The 19,928-nt window shown below is 40.2% G+C and overlaps 1 protein-coding gene across 3 annotated transcripts in view; it reads left to right on the top strand.

Annotated features, from left to right (window-relative positions):
• Window positions 1–15,889, top strand: part of LOC124257174 — a 50,026-nt gene extending 34,137 nt beyond the window's left edge. For all 3 annotated transcript variants that reach the window (XM_046691194.1, XM_046691195.1, XM_046691193.1), the window contains exons 2-7: window positions 2,873–3,283; window positions 8,367–8,515; window positions 11,176–11,288; window positions 11,999–12,202; window positions 14,331–14,419; window positions 14,920–15,889. In XM_046691194.1, coding sequence (XP_046547150.1) covers window positions 3,108–3,283; window positions 8,367–8,515; window positions 11,176–11,288; window positions 11,999–12,202; window positions 14,331–14,419; window positions 14,920–14,962 — 774 coding nt within the window. In that variant the 5' untranslated portion in view covers window positions 2,873–3,107 and the 3' untranslated portion in view covers window positions 14,963–15,889. The remainder of the gene's footprint in view (window positions 1–2,872; window positions 3,284–8,366; window positions 8,516–11,175; window positions 11,289–11,998; window positions 12,203–14,330; window positions 14,420–14,919) is intronic.
• The last annotated feature ends 4,039 nt before the right edge of the window (window positions 15,890–19,928 follow it).

The raw sequence follows: 19,928 nt of genomic DNA, 5'->3' as shown, positions 1-19,928 counted from the left end.
CGTACACTCAGTTTCTTCCTCCACTTCCTGGGAAGTTTGCAAAACACGTTGCCAGTGAATTTTTTTAATCTTTTCTTAATTTGTTGGGTTTTTTACGTTGTTTTTGTGGGGTTTGATTTTTTGGCTCTTCGTTTGCCCTTTTTTGTGTGTGTGCGTTTTTAAATCATTGCCTTCATTTTGTGGTTTCTTATCGTCTTTTGGTTGTTTGTTTTATTTTTTTGGTTTGTTTTAGTTCAGGTTTTTTGTGTTGCTAATTTTGCTTGTATTAGTTGTTTTAGGTTATGTATGTATGTATGTATGTATGTATGTATGTATGTATGTATGTATGTATGTATGTATGTATGTATGTATGTATGTATGTATGTATGTATGTATGTATGTATGTATGTATGCATGTATGTATTCATTCGCAGGGCTGGGGTGGTTAATGTGTGGCATTTTAAACGAAATGACTTGCAGAAGGCTAGAATTACACTAAAAATATTTGGAATGTTTTTCTGTGTGGGATGGTCAAAGCCCTAGAAATGTGAGGGAGTCCAGCCGATTAAAGCTGAGACATGCACCAGTCTGCCATGGTGCTGTACGACGGGATGTTGACGCTGTGCTCCTACAACTGTTATACTGTCGGTCGTGGATGGGCTTTATGGGGCACTGAGACGGTTAATAGCTGCAACTAGACGCTTACAGATAGTATGTATCGGACACTGAATGTCCTGCAATCAATATATCATTCGCGATCAGACAGAATCATTAAATCTGCTGTTAATGAGTTCAGTCATTTCAGATGACAATGTCCCGCTGATGTGCTGTCTGACAACCATTACAGAAGTAATCAATGCACCAGGAGCTACTCTATCACAGCGTTAGAGCGTTAGACGACTGGTTATGTGTAGCAGAGGCGGCTTCTACTGACTGCTTGAAGGGGTATCTGCAACAGAGGCTACCACTTTACCAGAGATATTTAGCAGGGGCTACTTATGAGCACTTGGAGAGAGTTTTAGCCTGGGCTACTGATGACTACTTTTAGAGAGATATGTAGACGGGGCTACTTATGAGCACTTGTAGAGAGTTTTAGCAGGGGCTACTGATGACTACTTTAGAGAGAGATATTTAGAAGGGGCTACAAATGGGTACTTGTAGAGAGATTTTTAGCTGGGGCTACTGATGACTACTTTAGAGAGATATTTAGAAGGGGCTACTAATGAGTATTTGTAGAGAGATTTTTAGCTAGAGCTACTGATGACTACTTTTAGAGAGATATTTAGCTGGGGCTACTTATGAGCACTTGTAGAGAGAGATATTTAGCAGGGGCTACTAGTAAGTACGTGTAACAAGATATGCATTGGCGACTATGACTGACTGTCGGTAGGGCATATGCAGGCTGGGCTACTAGTGACTGCTTGTATGGGTATATCTTCACGAGGTAACAACTGGCTCCTTGTCAATGTTCATTGTTTTCTGTGGTTGTAATGGGTTATCCCTGTCATTGGCAAATGACGTTATCCTCATCCACGGTGATCCTCAACTTGGGTTATCCTTGGGTTATCCTTGACCTGGCTACCCACATCCTTGGTAGTCCACGGTCATCTTCACCGTGTCTATCCTTGTCTTGGAACACCCTAGCTCTGGACTGTCACGATTCTTTCTCTGATGTCCTCAGCGTATAAGGCTAGAGCTAAACACGGCAATCTTTTTATATCCGTACCTGACCGTAATGTTCTTTGGATACTGGTTAAAACGGAGCTTTGGATCATGTGTCGGGTGCGTGGTGGTCCTAAACGACATGGTAACCTCGTCCCTTTACCAGTAGGAGAACCACAGAACAAAGCTATCTTATCTTCCTGAGTGCCATGACTGATTGACAAATGTCATAAGTACACGCACCAAAGGCACTGCTCAAAGGGTCTCGTCAACTCATTGTAGGACTCCTCGCAATACAAATATAGATACAAAAGAGTGTACACAACCATGTTTGATGGTAGTCTAGAATTTCAACCATGTTTGCTGGTAGCCTAGAATTTCAACCATGTTTGATGGCAGCCTAGAATTTCAACCCTGTTTGATGACAGCCTAGAATTTCAACCCTGTTTGATGATAGCCTAGAAATTTCAACCATGTTTGATGGTAGCCTAGATTTTCAACCATGTTTGATGGTAGCCTAGATTTTTAACCATGTTTGATGGTAGCCAGGAATCTCACCTATGTATGATGGTAGCCTAGACTTTCAACCATGTTTGATGGTCGGTAAGTTGAAGGAAATAAGAAATGGTTGTTCGATGGAGGCATATTTAATACAATCAAATCATAATTGTGTTCCCTATATTTTACGTAATATGTAGTATATGCATCTATAGTAAACCTCTGTTGAAAGTATAACCCGTTCCTTTATTCTTTTCTTCACAAGCTTTGTATGGCACTGTGGATGAAAATCTGAGAGTGAATAAAGGAACACTGCGATGCAGTTGTGTTCGCTTATTTGTTTCCCTCAGTATATTTATTAGTGTTTACTGGGTGTTGATTAATGTGTGAAGAGTGAGTGAGTGAGTATGGTTTTACGCCGCTGTTAGCAATATTCCAGCAATATCACGGCGGGGTACACTAGAAATGGGCTTCACACATTGTGCCCATGTGGGGAATCGAGCCCAGGTCTTCTGCGTGACGAGCCAACGCTTTAACCACTAGGCTACCCCACCGCCCCTAATGTGTGAAGAATACGGGATACGATTTGACACATGTAATTATGTAACGCAAGGCGCGATATAGCTGGAATATTGCTGAGTGTGGCGTTAAACAAAAAAAAAACATAGATGGAATATATTACATGAAATACAGGCGTGCCATATAGTTATAATATTATTCTTTTATTTTTCAGATAACTGAGCAGCACGGATTACGATCATCGTGAAGATCCCCGACACAAGAGTCCCTTCAACTGTTCAATGGGACTGTTGTAACGTTGCTGTGTATTTGCTCCTGGACACGACAAACGAGGAAGAGGCAAAACAACCGGTTATAAGAAGCAGAACAGTTTCATGTCCACGATGTCTGTGTAGTAGGCCGAGAGCGTTGAGCAACCTGTTTTGTGGGTACACGTCCAAAGGGGCACCATGGATTTAGAGGCTGTGAGAGTGTTGGCGTGGCCGGAGTTCCTGGCTTGCCCGGGCCAGCTTCACCAAGCCTTCACGAAGGAGAATGGTCAGTTGACCTATGATTGCCAGTTCGTGTTTGACCTCACTACGCCACTGGCGGCGGAACAGGTTGGAGTAGGATACCATCTCCAGAAGTAAGTGAGGATAATTGCGTTTGTGTGAGCAGGTGTGTTGAAAATGTCGTCATCCTCTGATATGTGGGGACGTTCCTTAACTTGATAGCTTTCGGGGTTGCGGTTGCTGTGGTTGCGGTTGAGGTTTCGTAGTGCTCAATATGGTTGCGTTGCGTTGCATTGCGTTGAGTTGGGTTACACTGTGTTCTGATGCGTTGCGTTTCGTTGCGGTGCGTTGCGATTCAGTGTGTTCCTTTGCGGTCTTGTCTGGCGTGGCGTGGCGTGGCGTGGCGTGGCGTGGCGTGGCGTGGCCCAGTGCGATGTGATACTTTCGCATGTGAATATGCGTCGAACAAATAAGGTTGCGTTGGACAGACATAAATAAAACTTGCTATAACCCGCAAATTGCCCGGACACACTCCCTCCTATATACAGCAATGTTAGCCTTAGCATACCTCAAGCAGGGTTCGACCTTTCGGAAATAGGATTGACTTTTCTGATGTCAGAAAGACGGTGTATTGTTTTGAAGACGGGGAATATATAGACACAACACAAGTGTTGATATTAACCAGGCGCTGGCTGGTACCTACTTGTAATCTGACTGGATGTCATTAAACCAGGACTGGGTGATCATCTCTTGCTATCCATCCCTCAGTAATGTTTCTTACATTTACGTAGCGTAGCTCAACATTCAAATTACATGGCCTCAGTATGAGCTTTTAAATGTTTGTTTTGATCAGTATATTTTAATAATTCCAATTTTTTATCTATGCCGTGTTTGGCTTTGCGTGTGTTTATGACCGGTGGGCCTGAATACGGTCAGGTTGTCGCGAACACCTGGTATCATCACAATCTGATAGTGATTCATTTACATTCGTTCACGTTATAGTGAAATCCTGGAATGGACTGCGATTTAAGCACATTTTGATTATGCTCAATCACAGCAGTTTGCTAACCATAATATATTTGGTGAAAAGGACGTAAATCGCCTCAATCAATATGTCCAATTTCAAAACTTTCAGAAAAAGACAGAACAGCTTTCGATAACTCAGTGTTTTCATTTGTTTGCTTATATTTCGGATTGTTTTACATGATCCGTGTTCTCCTAGCTGCAGTTTCGCCACGTTCTGAGATACTAGCGTTCTGTGGAAATGTAAACCGTGTCCGGCATTAGGCGATGGGTGTTAATACTCTATGGTCTTGATTCCCTTGTATAGATTGTACTGAGGACGCATTGAAGGGATGGCTAATTGCCTTCACCTCCTGATTGACAGTTACAATATATCTCACTCAGTCGCCTTTAGATATATCTAATTACAGGGCATGGTGTCTGCTAGGCGATTAAGCCCCAGATTCATCCCGGACAATTGGCAATGCGATCTGACTTATTGAAGGAGTCGGCCCTCTTCCTCGTCTACCCAGCTGAAATAGTTGTTGGATTCACGGAAAGCTCGAAGAAACCCTCGCCCTTACTTAGACACGCTCTCCATTTCAGCCTTTTATCGTCTATAACCTTCCACACATTAAGCTTCTATCTTCTACAAACATCTCAACTTAAAGCTTCGATTGTCCACAACTAGCCCAACGAATTGCTTCTATCGTCTTTTGTAAATATCCTCAAATGAAATCCTATCTTCCCACCATACCTACTTACATCTCCTAACCCAACTGAATGTTTTTTGCTCCTATACATGCCCTCTTGCTTCTACAGCTATCCCCAGTAAACAGTTCTATCTTCTCTCTATAGTAAACATCCAATTTAAATAATCTGTACTACCCATCAAAAGTTTAGACTCACTTAAAGCACCCACTTTATGTTATGTATATACGTATGGTCACATCGAAGATAAATGTCTCCACTAACTAGGGGGAAACCAACTGCAAACCTTTAAGCAGATAAATTGCACGAAGATCGTGCAACACATTGCTGAAAAGCATGTGCAAATATTGTGCACGTGAACAGCTGCGTTTTGGTGTAAAGTTTTGTTATGAATTCACCAATTTTCACTGAGTTTCATCATATATTGAACTCATGACAATACTCTTTTCAACGTTACGAATTGGTTTTACAATACATCAGTTCCTGTGTAAACAGTACCTTTAAGACAGTATGGAATATTTTGCAAAATCTAGATTAGAACAGTTGACTGAAGTAAGTGGCTACATTTACACTAGTGAATCTAAACTTTTGATGGGTAGTATATCTTCTATAACTACCCCAGCTATATGCTTCTATGTTCTCTCTATAATAAACGTCCAATTCAAATATTGTATAACCATCCCAACCTACTGTTTCTATCGTCTCTTTGTTATCAACATCCAATTCAAATGTTCTATATTGCATAACCATCCCAACTAAGTGCTTCTATCTTCTCCCTGTTATTTATATACATTCAATAGTGGACAATACCATGTCTATTTTTTATTAATCGAGTTAATGATTTGGTATCAAAGGAGCTAGTTTAGTACTGTTTATTGCGAGTTTAGTATTCTATTTATTACTCTCCTATATAAATTTGATAGAAACTGCCTACAGAGTTTTCAGAATTGTGACGTCATAACTGTAAGCCATTATGACGTCATACGTCTAGCTGTATTACACTAATGTGATCTTGTCGTTAAATATTACACTACAGTATCGTCCACGGGCGAGTAATAAAGTGAAATATTCTATGTTCTCTAACCATCCCAACCAAATGCTTCTATCTTCCATCTGTATAAACATCCAATTTAACTGATGGTCTTTTAAGCATTCCCATTTAATGGTTTACACTATAAATATTGTATCTTCTGTAATCACTCAGACTTTCCGAAGTGTCAACCCCTGTTACTGAATTCTATGTTGTTATGTAAAAATAATTAATGTGAGAACTGTTTAGTAATTCCGAGATTAATCAACCGAGCAGAACATTTGATATAGCAGCCAGTAGATCTATCTCTTCACACTACACCAATTAATGATGTACGACATTACTTGAAGACACAGGACGATCAAGATGGCCTGCTTACCACCATGTCCAAATCTATTTATTGAATGATGAATTTGATCAGTATTGATTTTCATCAAATGAAAAGCAGTGTTTGCCGCAAACTTTACAACGGTGGTTTCCTGTCATTGCGTTGATTTAATCTGGAGACCATGCCTTGGGAATGAGCCTAAGAGTACACAAGCTTACAGCGAGTGTTGATGATGTTGATTGGCATCAACCGTCGAGTGTCCCCTCCGTCTGTAGCAATATGCATGTAATGTATCAATACAAACTTGCGGGATAATAGTAAGTCCGTCTATTGTGGTAAAGCTGAGGAAGATTGTGTCAAGCCTGATATTAATATTTGTGAATATGTTTTCCTTCGTGATTGCTATTGATTGGTCTCATAACAGGATGAATGGTTGTTCGCTGTGGCGTTTGTATGATGAATGATTAATGTGATTCACGCACTGTTTCCTTGAGAACAAAAGGTTCGCTCTTTTGTGATTCAATTGTTTTGTCAATTAATAATGTTTGCAAACGATGTCTTTTGGTTTGTTTTTTATCAGAACGGCAAAATTAAACAGGTTTGGAACATCGACTGCACAGCACAACTAAACAGGGCTTGTCATATCACCACAACACAAATGAACAGTGCTTGTCATATCACCCCAACACAAATGAACAGTGCTTGTCATATCACCACAACACAAATTAATAGTGCTTGTCACATCACCACAACACAAATGAACAGTGCTTGTCATATCACCACAACACAAATGAACAGGTCTTGTCACATCACCACAACACAACTAAACAGTGCTTGTCACATCACCACAACACAACTAAACAGTGCTTGTCATATCACCACAACACAACTAAACAGTGCTTGTCACATCACCACAACACAACTAAACAGTGCTTGTCACATCAACACAACACAAATGAACAGTGCTTGTCACATCGCCACAACACAACTAAACAGTGCTTGTCACATCACCACAACACAACTAAACAGTGCTTGTCATATCACCACAACACAAATGAACAGTGCTTGTCACATCAGCACACCATCACCACAGGAAATGGATGGTCTGCACCATAAGAAGCACGCACATTGAAGAAGGCACAATCTCAGCCACGAACATATTGATAGTACAACCTCTTACATAACCACCTGGACACCTAATGCACATTAATGATCAATGAAGTTGGAAAATCAGGAATGATTAAAATGAACATATTCGTATGTTATGTAAAGCAGGCATAGAGAATGAAATCCACTTAGTCTTTACATGCCCTACTCTTGATAACATGGGAATTATGTAGATACTAACAAAGGACTTAAGTAAATCACCAGAAAATGCATTCTCCTCTTCTATGATCTCTAAATATGATACCAATATTTTAAACCTGCATGCATGCAACAATCTTAAGAAATAACGTATTGATAAATATTGTGTATCCAAATTGCATGTAACATCCGATTGAGTTCTTCGAGAGGCATTTTAGAAGTTGTGAAGATGAAGGAAAACTAAGTTCTATGGATAGTCAACGTCTTTATTGTAATGAGTGCGACGTTTCGGTGTAGGTACTAACACCGTTATCACGCAATTTTTTTTTGATAACGGTGTTAGTACCTACACCAAAACGTCGCACTCATTGCAATAAAGAAGTTGACTATCCATAGAACTTAGTTTTCCTTTATCATCCGACTGTGTTAGCTACTCTGTATATTGTGAACTATGTATGTGGGCCGGAGGACTAAAATATGATAAGGGTCTTCTTCTTCTTCTTCTTTTCTTCTTCTTCTTTTTTTCTTCTTCTTCTTCTTCTTCTTCTTCTCCTTTTAACTATTTAAATACCCCTTGTCCATTATCATCACAAGGAAAACATTAAGTGTATATAATTGTCTCTCTGTCAGTGTGAGTGAGTGAGTTTGTGTATGCATATGTGTTAATGTGTGATTGCATGTGTGTGTGTGTGTGTGTGTGTGTGTGTATGTTTGTGAGTATAGTTGTAAGTATTAACTTACTTGCAGTTTCGGTTGTATTCGAACGTATATATGAGGTGATATAAACACATGAACAGTTCTTTAATGATGTAGATAACATATGATGTGCATTCCTTTCCAGGAACGAAATAATTTTGATCATCCACAACGAGGCTGAGATGACGTCACTTGTTGGAGACCTACTAAGGAAGCTTCTGCTCATGCGCATCACAGTCCTCCACACGGAGATCTCCAGTAAATACAGTGTGGAGACCATCTCAATACTAGAAGGTACATATAGGCTGGACATGGTCTCAATACTGGAAGGTAGATATAGGCTGGATATGATCTCAATGCTAGAGGGTACATATATGCTGGACATAGTCTCAATAGTAGAAGGTACATATAAGCTGGATGTGATTTCAATACTAGAAGGTACATATTAGCTGGACGTGGTTTCAATACTAGAAGGTACATATAGGCGTGACATGGTCTCAATACTAGAAGGTACATATAGGCTGGATGTGATTTCAATACTAGAAGGTACATATAGGCTGGACGTGATAGCAATACATGAATGTACATAGAGGCGTGACATGGTCTCAATACTAGAAGGTACAAATAACCTGGACGTGATCTCAATACTGGAAGGTACATATAGGCTGGACGTGATCTCATTACTAGCAGGTACATATGAGCTGGGCGTGGTCTCAATACTAGAAGGTGCACATAAGCTGGACATGATCTCAATGCTAGACGGTACATATAGGCTTGATGTGGTCTCAATACTAGAAGGTACAAATAACCTGGACGTGATCTCAATACTGGAAGGTACATATAGGCTGGACATGATCTCAATACTAGAAGGTACATATAGGCTATATAAATCTCAATACTTGAATGTACATGTAGACTGCATATTATCTTAATACTTAATATGGTCGACGCCAGCATATAACGTGGATGTAATCTAATGGTTACACACAGTGTAGGTGCAATGTCTGGACTGAAGGTAACGTATACAGAGGAGATAACCTTAATGCTGGAACTTAAAATAAACATCTTTGATCATTACCTTTGATAAAAAAAACTGTTGATCATCCCCATACTAGAATTTAAGACATAGAGATTATCTCAAAGCAGGAAGTAAAATAGAGCGAAGAATACCAGAAGGTAAATAACAGCTCGGAGGTCATCTCAATACCAGAAGGTAAATAACAACTCGGTGGTCATCTCAATACCAGAAGGATAATAACAGCTCAGAGGTCATCTCAATACCAGAAGGTAAATAACAATTTGGTGGTCATCTCGATACCAGAAGGTAAACAACAGCTTGGAAGTCTTCTCAATACCAGAAGGTAACTAACAGCTCGGTGGTCATCTCAATACCAGAACGTAAATAACAGCTCGGTGGTCATCTCAATACCGGAAGGTAAATAACAGCTCGGAGGTCATCTCAATACCAGAAGGTAAATAACAGCTCGGAGGTCATCTCAGTACCAGAAGGTAAATAACAGCTCGGAGGTCTTCTCAATACCAAATCGTAAATAAAAGCTCGGAGGTCATCTCAATACCAGAAGGTAAATAACAGCTCGGTGGTCATCTCAATACCAAATGGTAAATAACAGCTCGGTGGTCATCTCAATACCAGAAGGTAAATGACAGCTCGGTAGTGATTTCAATACCAGTAGGTAAACAACAGCTCAGAGGTCATCTCAATACCAGAAGGTAAATAACAGCTCTGAGGTCATCTCAATACCAGAAGGTAAATGACAGCTCGGTAGTGATTTCAATACCAGTAGGTAAACAACAGCTCGGAGGTCATCTCAATACCAGAAGGTAAATAACAGCTCTGACGTCATCTCAATACCAGAAGGTAAATAACAGCTCGGTGGTCATCTCAACACCAGAAGGTAAATAACAGCTCGGAGGTCATCTCAATACCAGAAGGTAAATAACAGCTCGGTGGTCATCTCAATACCAGAACGTAAATAACAGCTCGGTGGTCATCTCAATACCGGAAGGTAAATAACAGCTCGGAGGTCTTCTCAATACCAAATGGTAAATAACAGCTCGGTGGTCATCTCAATACCAGAAGGTAAATAAGAGCTCGGTGGTCATCTCAATACCAGGAGGTAAACAACAGCTCGGAGGTCATCTCAATACCAAATGGTAAATAACAGCTCGGAGGTCATCTCAATACCAGATGCTGGAACATAAAATATATCATAGAGATCATCTCAAAGGAGAAAGTAAAATACTAGGTAGAGATCATCTCAACACTAGAAGGTCAAAAATAGCATAGAGATTTCCCCAACGCTAAAAGGTAAAATCTAGCGTAGAGATCGTCTCAATGGCAATAGATAAAATACAGAGTTCATCTCTCTGGAATCAGATGTGGTTACTCATCAAAATGATATAGCTACTCAGCATTTACAATCACCTCAGTACCCCACACACAGAATCAGACAGTACAGGTTATATGACAACCCTAGTGTGATTAATGCACCTGTACAAAGTTTCCTTACTTGGTGATACCAGGAGTGTTTTACACAACCAAGAGCTCACTGACTCGTAATGTAAGAAGCAAATAGTAATAAATAATATGTGAACATGTCAAAACAAACCAGAGAAATCGGAGAACTTCCATTTAGTAGCCAAGGAAAAAATCGATGATTTATCCTTTGAATTACAGCAACAAACTGGATTAATCTTCCCATGTTTGGCCGCTGTATAGCAAAATGAAGCACGGTTATTTATGAATAAATCGACAAATCCATTTCGAGCTTGCCTCTTAGGTGTTCAGAGAATTTTTTGTCAGGCATTCCATAAATATTGAAGTTGAACTGCTATAAATTAATACACGGCTAATGGTTTACTATGGAAACATTTCAAGGTTTCAATTTGTTAATGTAGTGTAGAAATGTACAAAGAAATGTTTCTGATTCCAGACGAGTTCGCAGTTCTGATCAATACCAGCCACCCGTCCATCATAACGAGGCTTGGTGATGGACTCAAGTGCGCGGCACTGCGCATGTCAAGATGCAGGAAATTCTGCCTTGAGGTGGGTAAGTATGTGTATTGGGAGTAGACACACGATATCGTGACTTGCTTCACAAGTCTTTGGAAAACCTTTTGTTAACCGCTTACAGCGTAAAATAAAATCGGCTTTATTAGTAGTGGCTCGACACAACCATCTACTCTGATGACTTGAAATTCCGGGTTAGAACAGCATCGCCAGAAAGCAATATTGGTCATTAAGGGAATACCTAGGATCTGGATAGCTGCGGTGACTCTCGTGTTAAACAAACGCTGATTTCATTCCTATAGAAAATGCCATATATTAAAGAACGAAAACGTGCAGTTTGCACTGGATAGACCCTGATAATTGTATTCCAAAATATATACTGTGTTATATATGCGAAAACACCTTCAGGTAAAACATGCTTGTCGTAAGAAATGACTCGCTGGCTTGGTTGACACATGTCACCGTACCTCAATTGCGTAAATCGATGTTCATGCTGTTGATTACAAGTCTGTTTGGTCCAGACTCGATTATTTACAGACCGCCGCCATATAGCTGGACTATTGCTGAGTGCAGTGTTAATCGACAAACAAACCAACGTTCAGATTAAATGTGAAGTAATTGTTGACAAGGGTAATGTAGATGCTTGGGTAAGTCATGAGTACCCTTGACAATGTTACCGTTATGTCCATTCTGAACGTTTGCGTATCTACTCGTTTTGGTCAATTTTCTCTCTGTCCGTTCACTAGCTGGACATGTCCACATCCCTACACGACTGGTACGCTGAGCACAAGGAAGCCATCACGAGCTGTGACGACATCCACCAGATGAAAGTGAGGCGCGCGAGACTCTACGTGACCAATCACACCATCTACAGCCACTGTTTCGACTGCAAACCCCACTGGTGGTTGTGTCTGTGTTTCTGCTGGCTGCTCTCGGCGCCCTGCTACATGGTAAATGTCCCTCACATCATTCAGCTGGGATCAGGGAATTTCTACATTGAATTATACATATTAAATTACTGTTTTCCGTTATGAATTAATTCATTACCAGTCGACATTGTCCGGGCCTTGTCAGATCCGTATTATGATCTGGAACTTGAATATGTGGATGGTGTCTTGTTTCACATCTAACCACATCTCTCAGATCTAGTAGATATTATATGGTAACGCTTCTCACTAGTCAAAACTAGATGATGTTACATCTTATCACTATTAACAAATCAGAACTAACAGATATTGTACCGTACCACTTCTATCCAATCAGAACTAGTTGGTGTTATATGATAATACTATAAAGTTATTAACCAATCAGAAGTAGTTGGTGTTAAATGGTACCCCTTCTCACCAATCAGAACTAGACGATATCATATCGTACCGCTTCTAACCAATCAGATGTTATAGGGTACCACTATTAACCAATCAGAACCAATCGATATTATACGAGGGGCTATCAATATATGTGCACGATAAAAATAACTGTATGATATTGAAGAATAGTTATATCATTCACATAAACGTAATACTGACATGCATGTGTCCCTAATTTCCGGTCACGTGACATCTAATCACGTGTACCCCTATTGAAATGGTAGAAATGGATAAGCTTGAGTACAGAGATTTTAGTCCTTGAGGGCCACCCGGGCGGCGAAGAAGAGCGATAGACAGCAGTACGAGGACCCAATGAGAACTTGTTGATGTTATATGGTAACAATTCACCACACTAACAATTCATATCAATATATTTTCACGACAAGCCAAAGGTGAGGTGAGGTGAAATTGGGTTTAACGTCATGCTTGAGAATATTTCGCTCATATGACGACGTGCATGCGTGTGTATGGGTATGTGCGGCTGCTTGTACTAGCCCAGACTGAAGCTGGTTTTATAGTGCTAGCCCACTGAGATACCACGCCGCAGTGAAGCATAAATACCCCACTCAGACACACTATACTGACTCCGAGCCGACCAGTACTTGTTGTACCCATTAATGCCGAGCGCCAGGCAGGGACCAATAAGTACCAGATTTTAACGTCTTTTGGTATCACGCGGTGGGGGATCGAACCCGCGACCTTCCGCTCTCCGGGCGGACGCTCTAACCACTACACCACGGAGGCGGTCGAGAAGCCAAAGCTGTTTCTCAACTGTACTTAATGCTATTTGAAAGGTATACATGTCACGGTGGCCATGTAATATAAACATAGAGTATCTTTCATAAAGTGTAGGCTGTTGTACAGATATTAAGTTCCTGGAGTAACGTTTCCAGCATGTTCTGTGATTATGGAAACTGATGCCTGTTACGTAACACTAACCGTGAAACATGACTATTGGCATGGGATGTTTAAACACAATCTGAATGTGTTTGCTATTACATGTATATATCATATGACCGCGTATGCTGGTCGACAAACATACATCATTCCGACATCCGATATCCGATATCCGACATCCGGTATAACAATTTAGACAATTCTATAATTCTGTAATTCTTCTAATTCTGTAGTACATATAATTTCGATGAATGTGTGTTAAGGAAACATTTATGTATATGTCAGCCCTATGTTAGGTTTAAGTGAGTTTAATTTTACGCCGCATCCAGCAATATTCCAGCTACATGATGGCCGTCTGTAAATAATCCTGTCGGATTGTCCAAATAATTGAGATAATAAGTGAGATACGAGTGAGTGAGAGAGTATGGTTTTATCTCAGCAATATCACGGCGGGGGACACCAGAAATGGGTTTCGCTCACTGGGAACCCGGCAATCGAACCCCGGTCTTTGGCGTGACGAGCGAACGCTTTAACCATTAGGCTACCTCACCGCCCCAAGTGAGACACGATGAGATGCTTCGTCCGAGCCACCGAGCTTGACCACCCGAGAAATTGAGCAGTCTCAAACACACAAGAAGCCTACGAGATCGAATCCTGTCTGATTCCAAATGATGCATTACCACCTCCCTTAACCACACACCCACCACACTCCACCTCACCCCCTACTCCCAACCAGTCAGGTTCCTGTTGAATGAGGACAATGCTTGTATAATGTCACGGCATGGTAACAATTGTACAACAACGTCGATTTCAGTCTTACCGGAAGCTGACATGCACAGACATCTATGTTGAAATACATGGGGAGATAACTCCAGCAAAATGTGTACAAGATGAAAGTAGCAGGTAGGCAGATAGTCATTCCGTTCATGCATATGGCGAAGTTAAGATAAATGTGTACAAATAACATTGATATTAAGTTTATTCATAGTAAATATTTCTGATATTTTTCTTTTCAAATATATTAAAATCTGTTGCGGATAATAAGGGATTGTTTGTTCGACTTTCCATGTTTTCACCAAATCAGATTGATAGTTCAAGAAAATATTATAACTATGATGATCTGTATGTGCAAAACTGATTATCAACATTACTATATTTTATGTATGCACGCCAGAATGACAAAGTGACATTTTTTTTAAAAAAAAACCCTGACAAGTTGAGCTTTTTTAATTTCACATTTTCATGCAGATAACACGCCTCATCATCGTTATCCATGATCTCATTCAATAAGAAGGGTTTAACTGAAGGGAATAAAATGTCCGTCACAGAAAAAGGTAATAGTCTACATGTATCCCTCAGGATTTCCTTTATCTCATTTAAAGTTTTGTTGTTTCAATTTCCAGAGTAGCGATAGATTCATCACGTCGCTGCTACCAGACCGTCTGACGTCGTGTGAAACAGATGCTAGTTTTTGTAATGAGTGAGATCTAGACAAGTCTCTGTGGAAATATGCAATGAGGATCAGTAAAATTGTGCCAATGTTCAACCTCGGAGGAGCAATGAACATACCGTGAGAAGGTCTTGACATCAACCAGCTTGATCACTGTAACCATCTGATGTCGTCATGACCTCTTCATCAACGTCGCAAGAAGATCACCATGTATATCCTATGTGATAAGTCATATTGAAAGAAAGAAGTGTAAATTATTGAAGACAGTGTGACTAGATCGCTAGAACATCTTGACATCAACCATCTTGGTCACTGTAACCATCTGATGTTGTCGTGGCGTCTTCACCAACGTCTCAAGAAGATCATCAGCTCTATCCATTTGGTGATACGTCATATTGAAAGCAAGAAGTGTAAAATATTTTACAGACAATGTGACCAGACCGTGAGAACGTCTTGACATCAACCATCTTGGTCACTGTAACCATCTGATGTTGTCGTGACGTCTTCACCAACGTCTCAAGAAGATCATCAGCTCTATCCATTTGGCGATACGTCATATTGAAAGCAAGACGTGTAAAATATTTTTAAGACATTGTGATCAGACCGTGAGAACGTCTTGACATCAACCATCTTGGTCACTGTAACCATCTGATGTCGTCATGACCTTTTCACCAACGTCTCAAGAAGATCACCATGTAGGTGACACGTCATTTTGAAAGGGAAAAGTGTAATTATTTTATAGACAATGGACCGAAGTGTACACGTGTGACGTATGGTTATTCAGTTGTCAATGTTCCATCAAAACGTGAAATGACTTGGAGCATTTTCTTATAAGTATGACCAGGACCAATTCCTAATAATCAGTGTCAGTGGAATTACTGTATCAAAGTCATTCGTCTTGGATTAAGAGTGATATGTGCCCCTGTACGTCCCATGGTGTGACGCTGAATATTGCCAATACAATGCACAGCTTTGTATTTGAAAGTTTTGTTCCAGATTGGTTGGTTAGTTTGTTGCTGAACGCCGCACTCAGCAATATTCCATCTATATTGCCGCGGTCTGTAAACAATCGACTCTGGACCAGACAATCGATCTACGCAACTGGGATACGATTTCATGTGTCAGCTAAGTCAGTGAGCCTGACCACCCGATGCCGTTAGTCGCCTCTTACGACAAGCATGGGTTATTACTGAAGAACAATTCTAACAAGGATCAGGATGACAAAAGAGAACATTTGTGCTGGATATAGACATGTTTTCTATAAGAACCTATATATTTTTTGTTGTTTACATATGTCTGATACATAAACACAACTTAAACCAGTGCATACATTGCAACGTTGCGATATTAACGGCACATGTACTGTAAATCAATAAAATAATGCGAGCTACTGATTAATGCGAAAAATGCGACTATATCTGAAGCGCATTAATAAATCTCGCATTATTATATTGTCATATACTTTACCATCATTTCTGTATCATTCCAATTTAAAAAAACACACATAGTAGATGCAAAAAATATATTGTTTTGGAAAGATTAAACTTTTAACAAAATCAACATTCAGAATAACAACGAAGAGAGTTCTATGGATATAAAACTTCTGTAATATTAATATGGACGACGTTTCGGCGTTGCTACTAACACCGTTATCAAGCAAGTGATGGTGGTAACGTGAGTGAGTGAGTTTAGTTTTACACCGCACTCCGCAATATCCCAGCTATATGGCGGCGGTCTGTAAATAATCGAGTCTGGATCAGACAATCCAGTGATCAACAGCATGAGCATCGATCTGCGCAATTGGGAACCGATGACATGTGTCGACCAAGTCAGCGAAACTGACCACCCGATCCCGTTAGTCGCCTCTTACGACTAGCATGGGTTACTGAAGATCAATATTCTAACCTCGACCTTCACGGGTCCGTATCATAGAGTAAAGAGTCTATAACATTTGGTGCTGAGAGCATCATAATCAGTGTTCACGTGTTTCAGCTCAACGCCACAATCGTCCAAAAAAACTCTTGGCTTATATCTTATAAATGATGCTCGTGACACGTGGATAGTGTTGCATCATATACTTACACACAAGATAACTTTATCTATAAGTTTTTTAAATCTAAAGATATGACCACCTGTTTGTATTTTCATCTGATTGACAAAGAAATTATATTAAAAATATTGAGTCAGGCAGTCAAATGTCAGTAATCACTTGTATCCTCAACATCGACAAACTAATAATGGACGCATGAAAAATCAAATTTTCCCTCGTTGCGTGTGTACTTGTCCGTGCAAGCAATTTCCTTAACTGGTTCTTCAGCCTTTCTGATCTTTCGATTGCTCTAAGTGTGATACGCTGTTCTATGTTTGCAGTCTTTTGAAACACAAAGAGCAATTGGTGGACTAACCGCTGTGGTTAGTGATATTACCCTTGCGTATATCCGCTATCTGTCGGTTCCAAAGGAGATACAATTTCACCATTGGCACCAGCGATCGACCTGATAGCGGCATCCAGCGTCGTGTTACACTCGCACGTCAAGACCGTTAAATCTACAGAACGGTCTAGCAGTATCGGTTCCCAGCCTCTTACGACAAACATAGTCGCTTTTTATGGCAAGCACATGGGTTGCTGAAGACCTATTCTATCCCGGATCTTCACGGGTCGATGGTGGTAACGGTGTTAGTAGCTACACCGAAACAGCGCTCATATCAATATTAAAGATGTGGTATATCCATAGAACTGTCCTCGTTGTTCATCACACCAACTTCTAAATGCCACTCAAATACGTTATTCAGAATAACAGTCATACAGCAACAGGTATTGACATACAAGGCTGTTGAATTGAGGTTTGGTAGCAAAACAAACCTTCAACGTAGTGGACAATTGGAACACACACCTAAATTCGCTCATGTTTAATGGCACAATGACATAACTTCCCTCAGCTCTGAACTGACAAAACCGGCTTTCATCGGTGAAGACGACACTCTGTCAGTCACGTCGCTGTCAAAGATGTTCAAGCCCAGCAAGCCCATTCGACAGGATTACGCATTCTGTCGTTTCTGTAAACCCTAGTTCGGCTGACCACTGCCTGACCACCGTCTGACCACTATCCTTATGTCCCAAAGCATTCGTCGCTCATTAGGAATCGATACCGGAGATTCAGAGTGTGCAATATGTGTGTGTGCGTAAGGGAGTGAGAGAGCCAGGGTGACAAGAAGTGTTATCTGTTACACGCATTCAGGCTGACGCTCTCACTACTTAATAATAATATTTATAATAATGAGTGATTTTGTAACGCGCCAAACTCCACGCCAGCTGGTATGCTCATGGCGTTACAAGTAAAGTTATTTGGGTGAGAGTCTAGACAAAATACTTCTTAAATAGAAACGTTTTGAGGAGAGTTTTGAAGGAGAGCAGGCTTTTGGCTGTTTTGAGATCTTCGGGCAGAGAATTCCATAGAACAGCTGATTGATAGGCAAATGATCTGAATCCAAATCGTTTTAGTCTGTATCTAGGTACTTGCCCTCTGAGGACAAAATAGGCACTTCAAATCGTAAACGTTCATGTCAATCACCTGATGCCCCACAATCGGCTAGGTCACACAGTGTCATCAACAAAGGTGGTATAAACATCAAACAGAGCGCTGGAATCTGAATGTATTCCGACCATCAGTTGCGTAATGGCTGCCATTAAGCCCTTTATGAATTCTTAATCACGAATTATTCTGTTTTTGTTACTTTGCTTTGGATACTCTAATGCTTTTAACAGATGCAATAAACATGATCACTATATATCTTTATATGCATTATGTATCCTTCGTATTATATATCCTTCGTGGTACAGTCTGTTAATAATTGAACATGATCAGGTTACTCTGTGAGGACATAGCAGCTGGGTTCCTCTATGAACTAATGTAGTTTAAGGTGTGAATGTTTTTAAAACGCCTTTAGCAATATTCCAGCAGTATCAAGGACAGGAGACACCAGACATTGGATTTACGCAATGTGCCCATGTGGGAAATCGAACCTGGAATCTCGGCATGACGAGCGGAAGCTTTGGCCAGTAGGCTAAGCCATCATATAGAAAGGTTTGCACTCTCCATGGACGTATCCATAACAAATGTATGCAATGTATTTAATATTCATCGATTTCTACACCCACTGCAATGCTGATGACTGCACCATCAATTGTTTGGAATTGGTTAAAATCTCATCAATTGATGATTGTTTCATTACAGCCGATCAATCATCGAAAACAATTGGTTAGCATCATTTTCCAGATTTTTCTATTCGGGTTGTTATTGCAGATAAGTATAACATGATGTAACTTGCTACTTTAATGTGATAACTGATATATTATGAAGAAAAACTTCCTGGAGTCTTCAAGAAATATTCAGTCATTACTTTTCAGTTAGTCAAGTGAGTTTTCTAACAATTAAACACATTTTCAGGCCCTGACAACTTCAAAGATATGTTCCGTCGTCAAGTGTTTCAAACATTAAACCAGTAGTTCCAAAATCATTTGTGTTCGATTTTGAGAAAATGTGATCGATTGCTTGGTCGTTTGGTTACTGCGACCAATCTTCGATTATTTCAATTAATCGGAACACCACTAGTTCCTGCAGCATTCCTCAATCCAAACAACTTGATTGGATCCCGAACACAACCATAGGGCTCATATCTCCCCGCCGTGTTACCGTTAGAATATTGCAAAAGTCGGCGTTTAACAATGCTCGTTCATCGGATTATCGAACTCGCCCTGTTAACGAGGACAACACGGGATTTTGATTTCGAAATGAGGAAATTAACTTCACTTCCATTTAATAAAGTTGCAATCGTTATTCAGATGTCCATACTTGTTATTCATAAAAGTAAGCCGTATAACATGTTGGTATAAATCCGGCTAAAGCACGGTACAATATATAAATAATGTCTTTGTGTTACATGCATGTTGTATATATTTGC

The sequence above is a fragment of the Haliotis rubra genome, unplaced genomic scaffold (assembly GCF_003918875.1).
Source record: "Haliotis rubra isolate DU_JTF1 unplaced genomic scaffold, ASM391887v1 Scf650, whole genome shotgun sequence".
NCBI classification, from domain to species: Eukaryota; Metazoa; Mollusca; class Gastropoda; order Lepetellida; family Haliotidae; genus Haliotis; species Haliotis rubra.
This window is presented reverse-complemented; position numbering and strand designations above follow the sequence as displayed.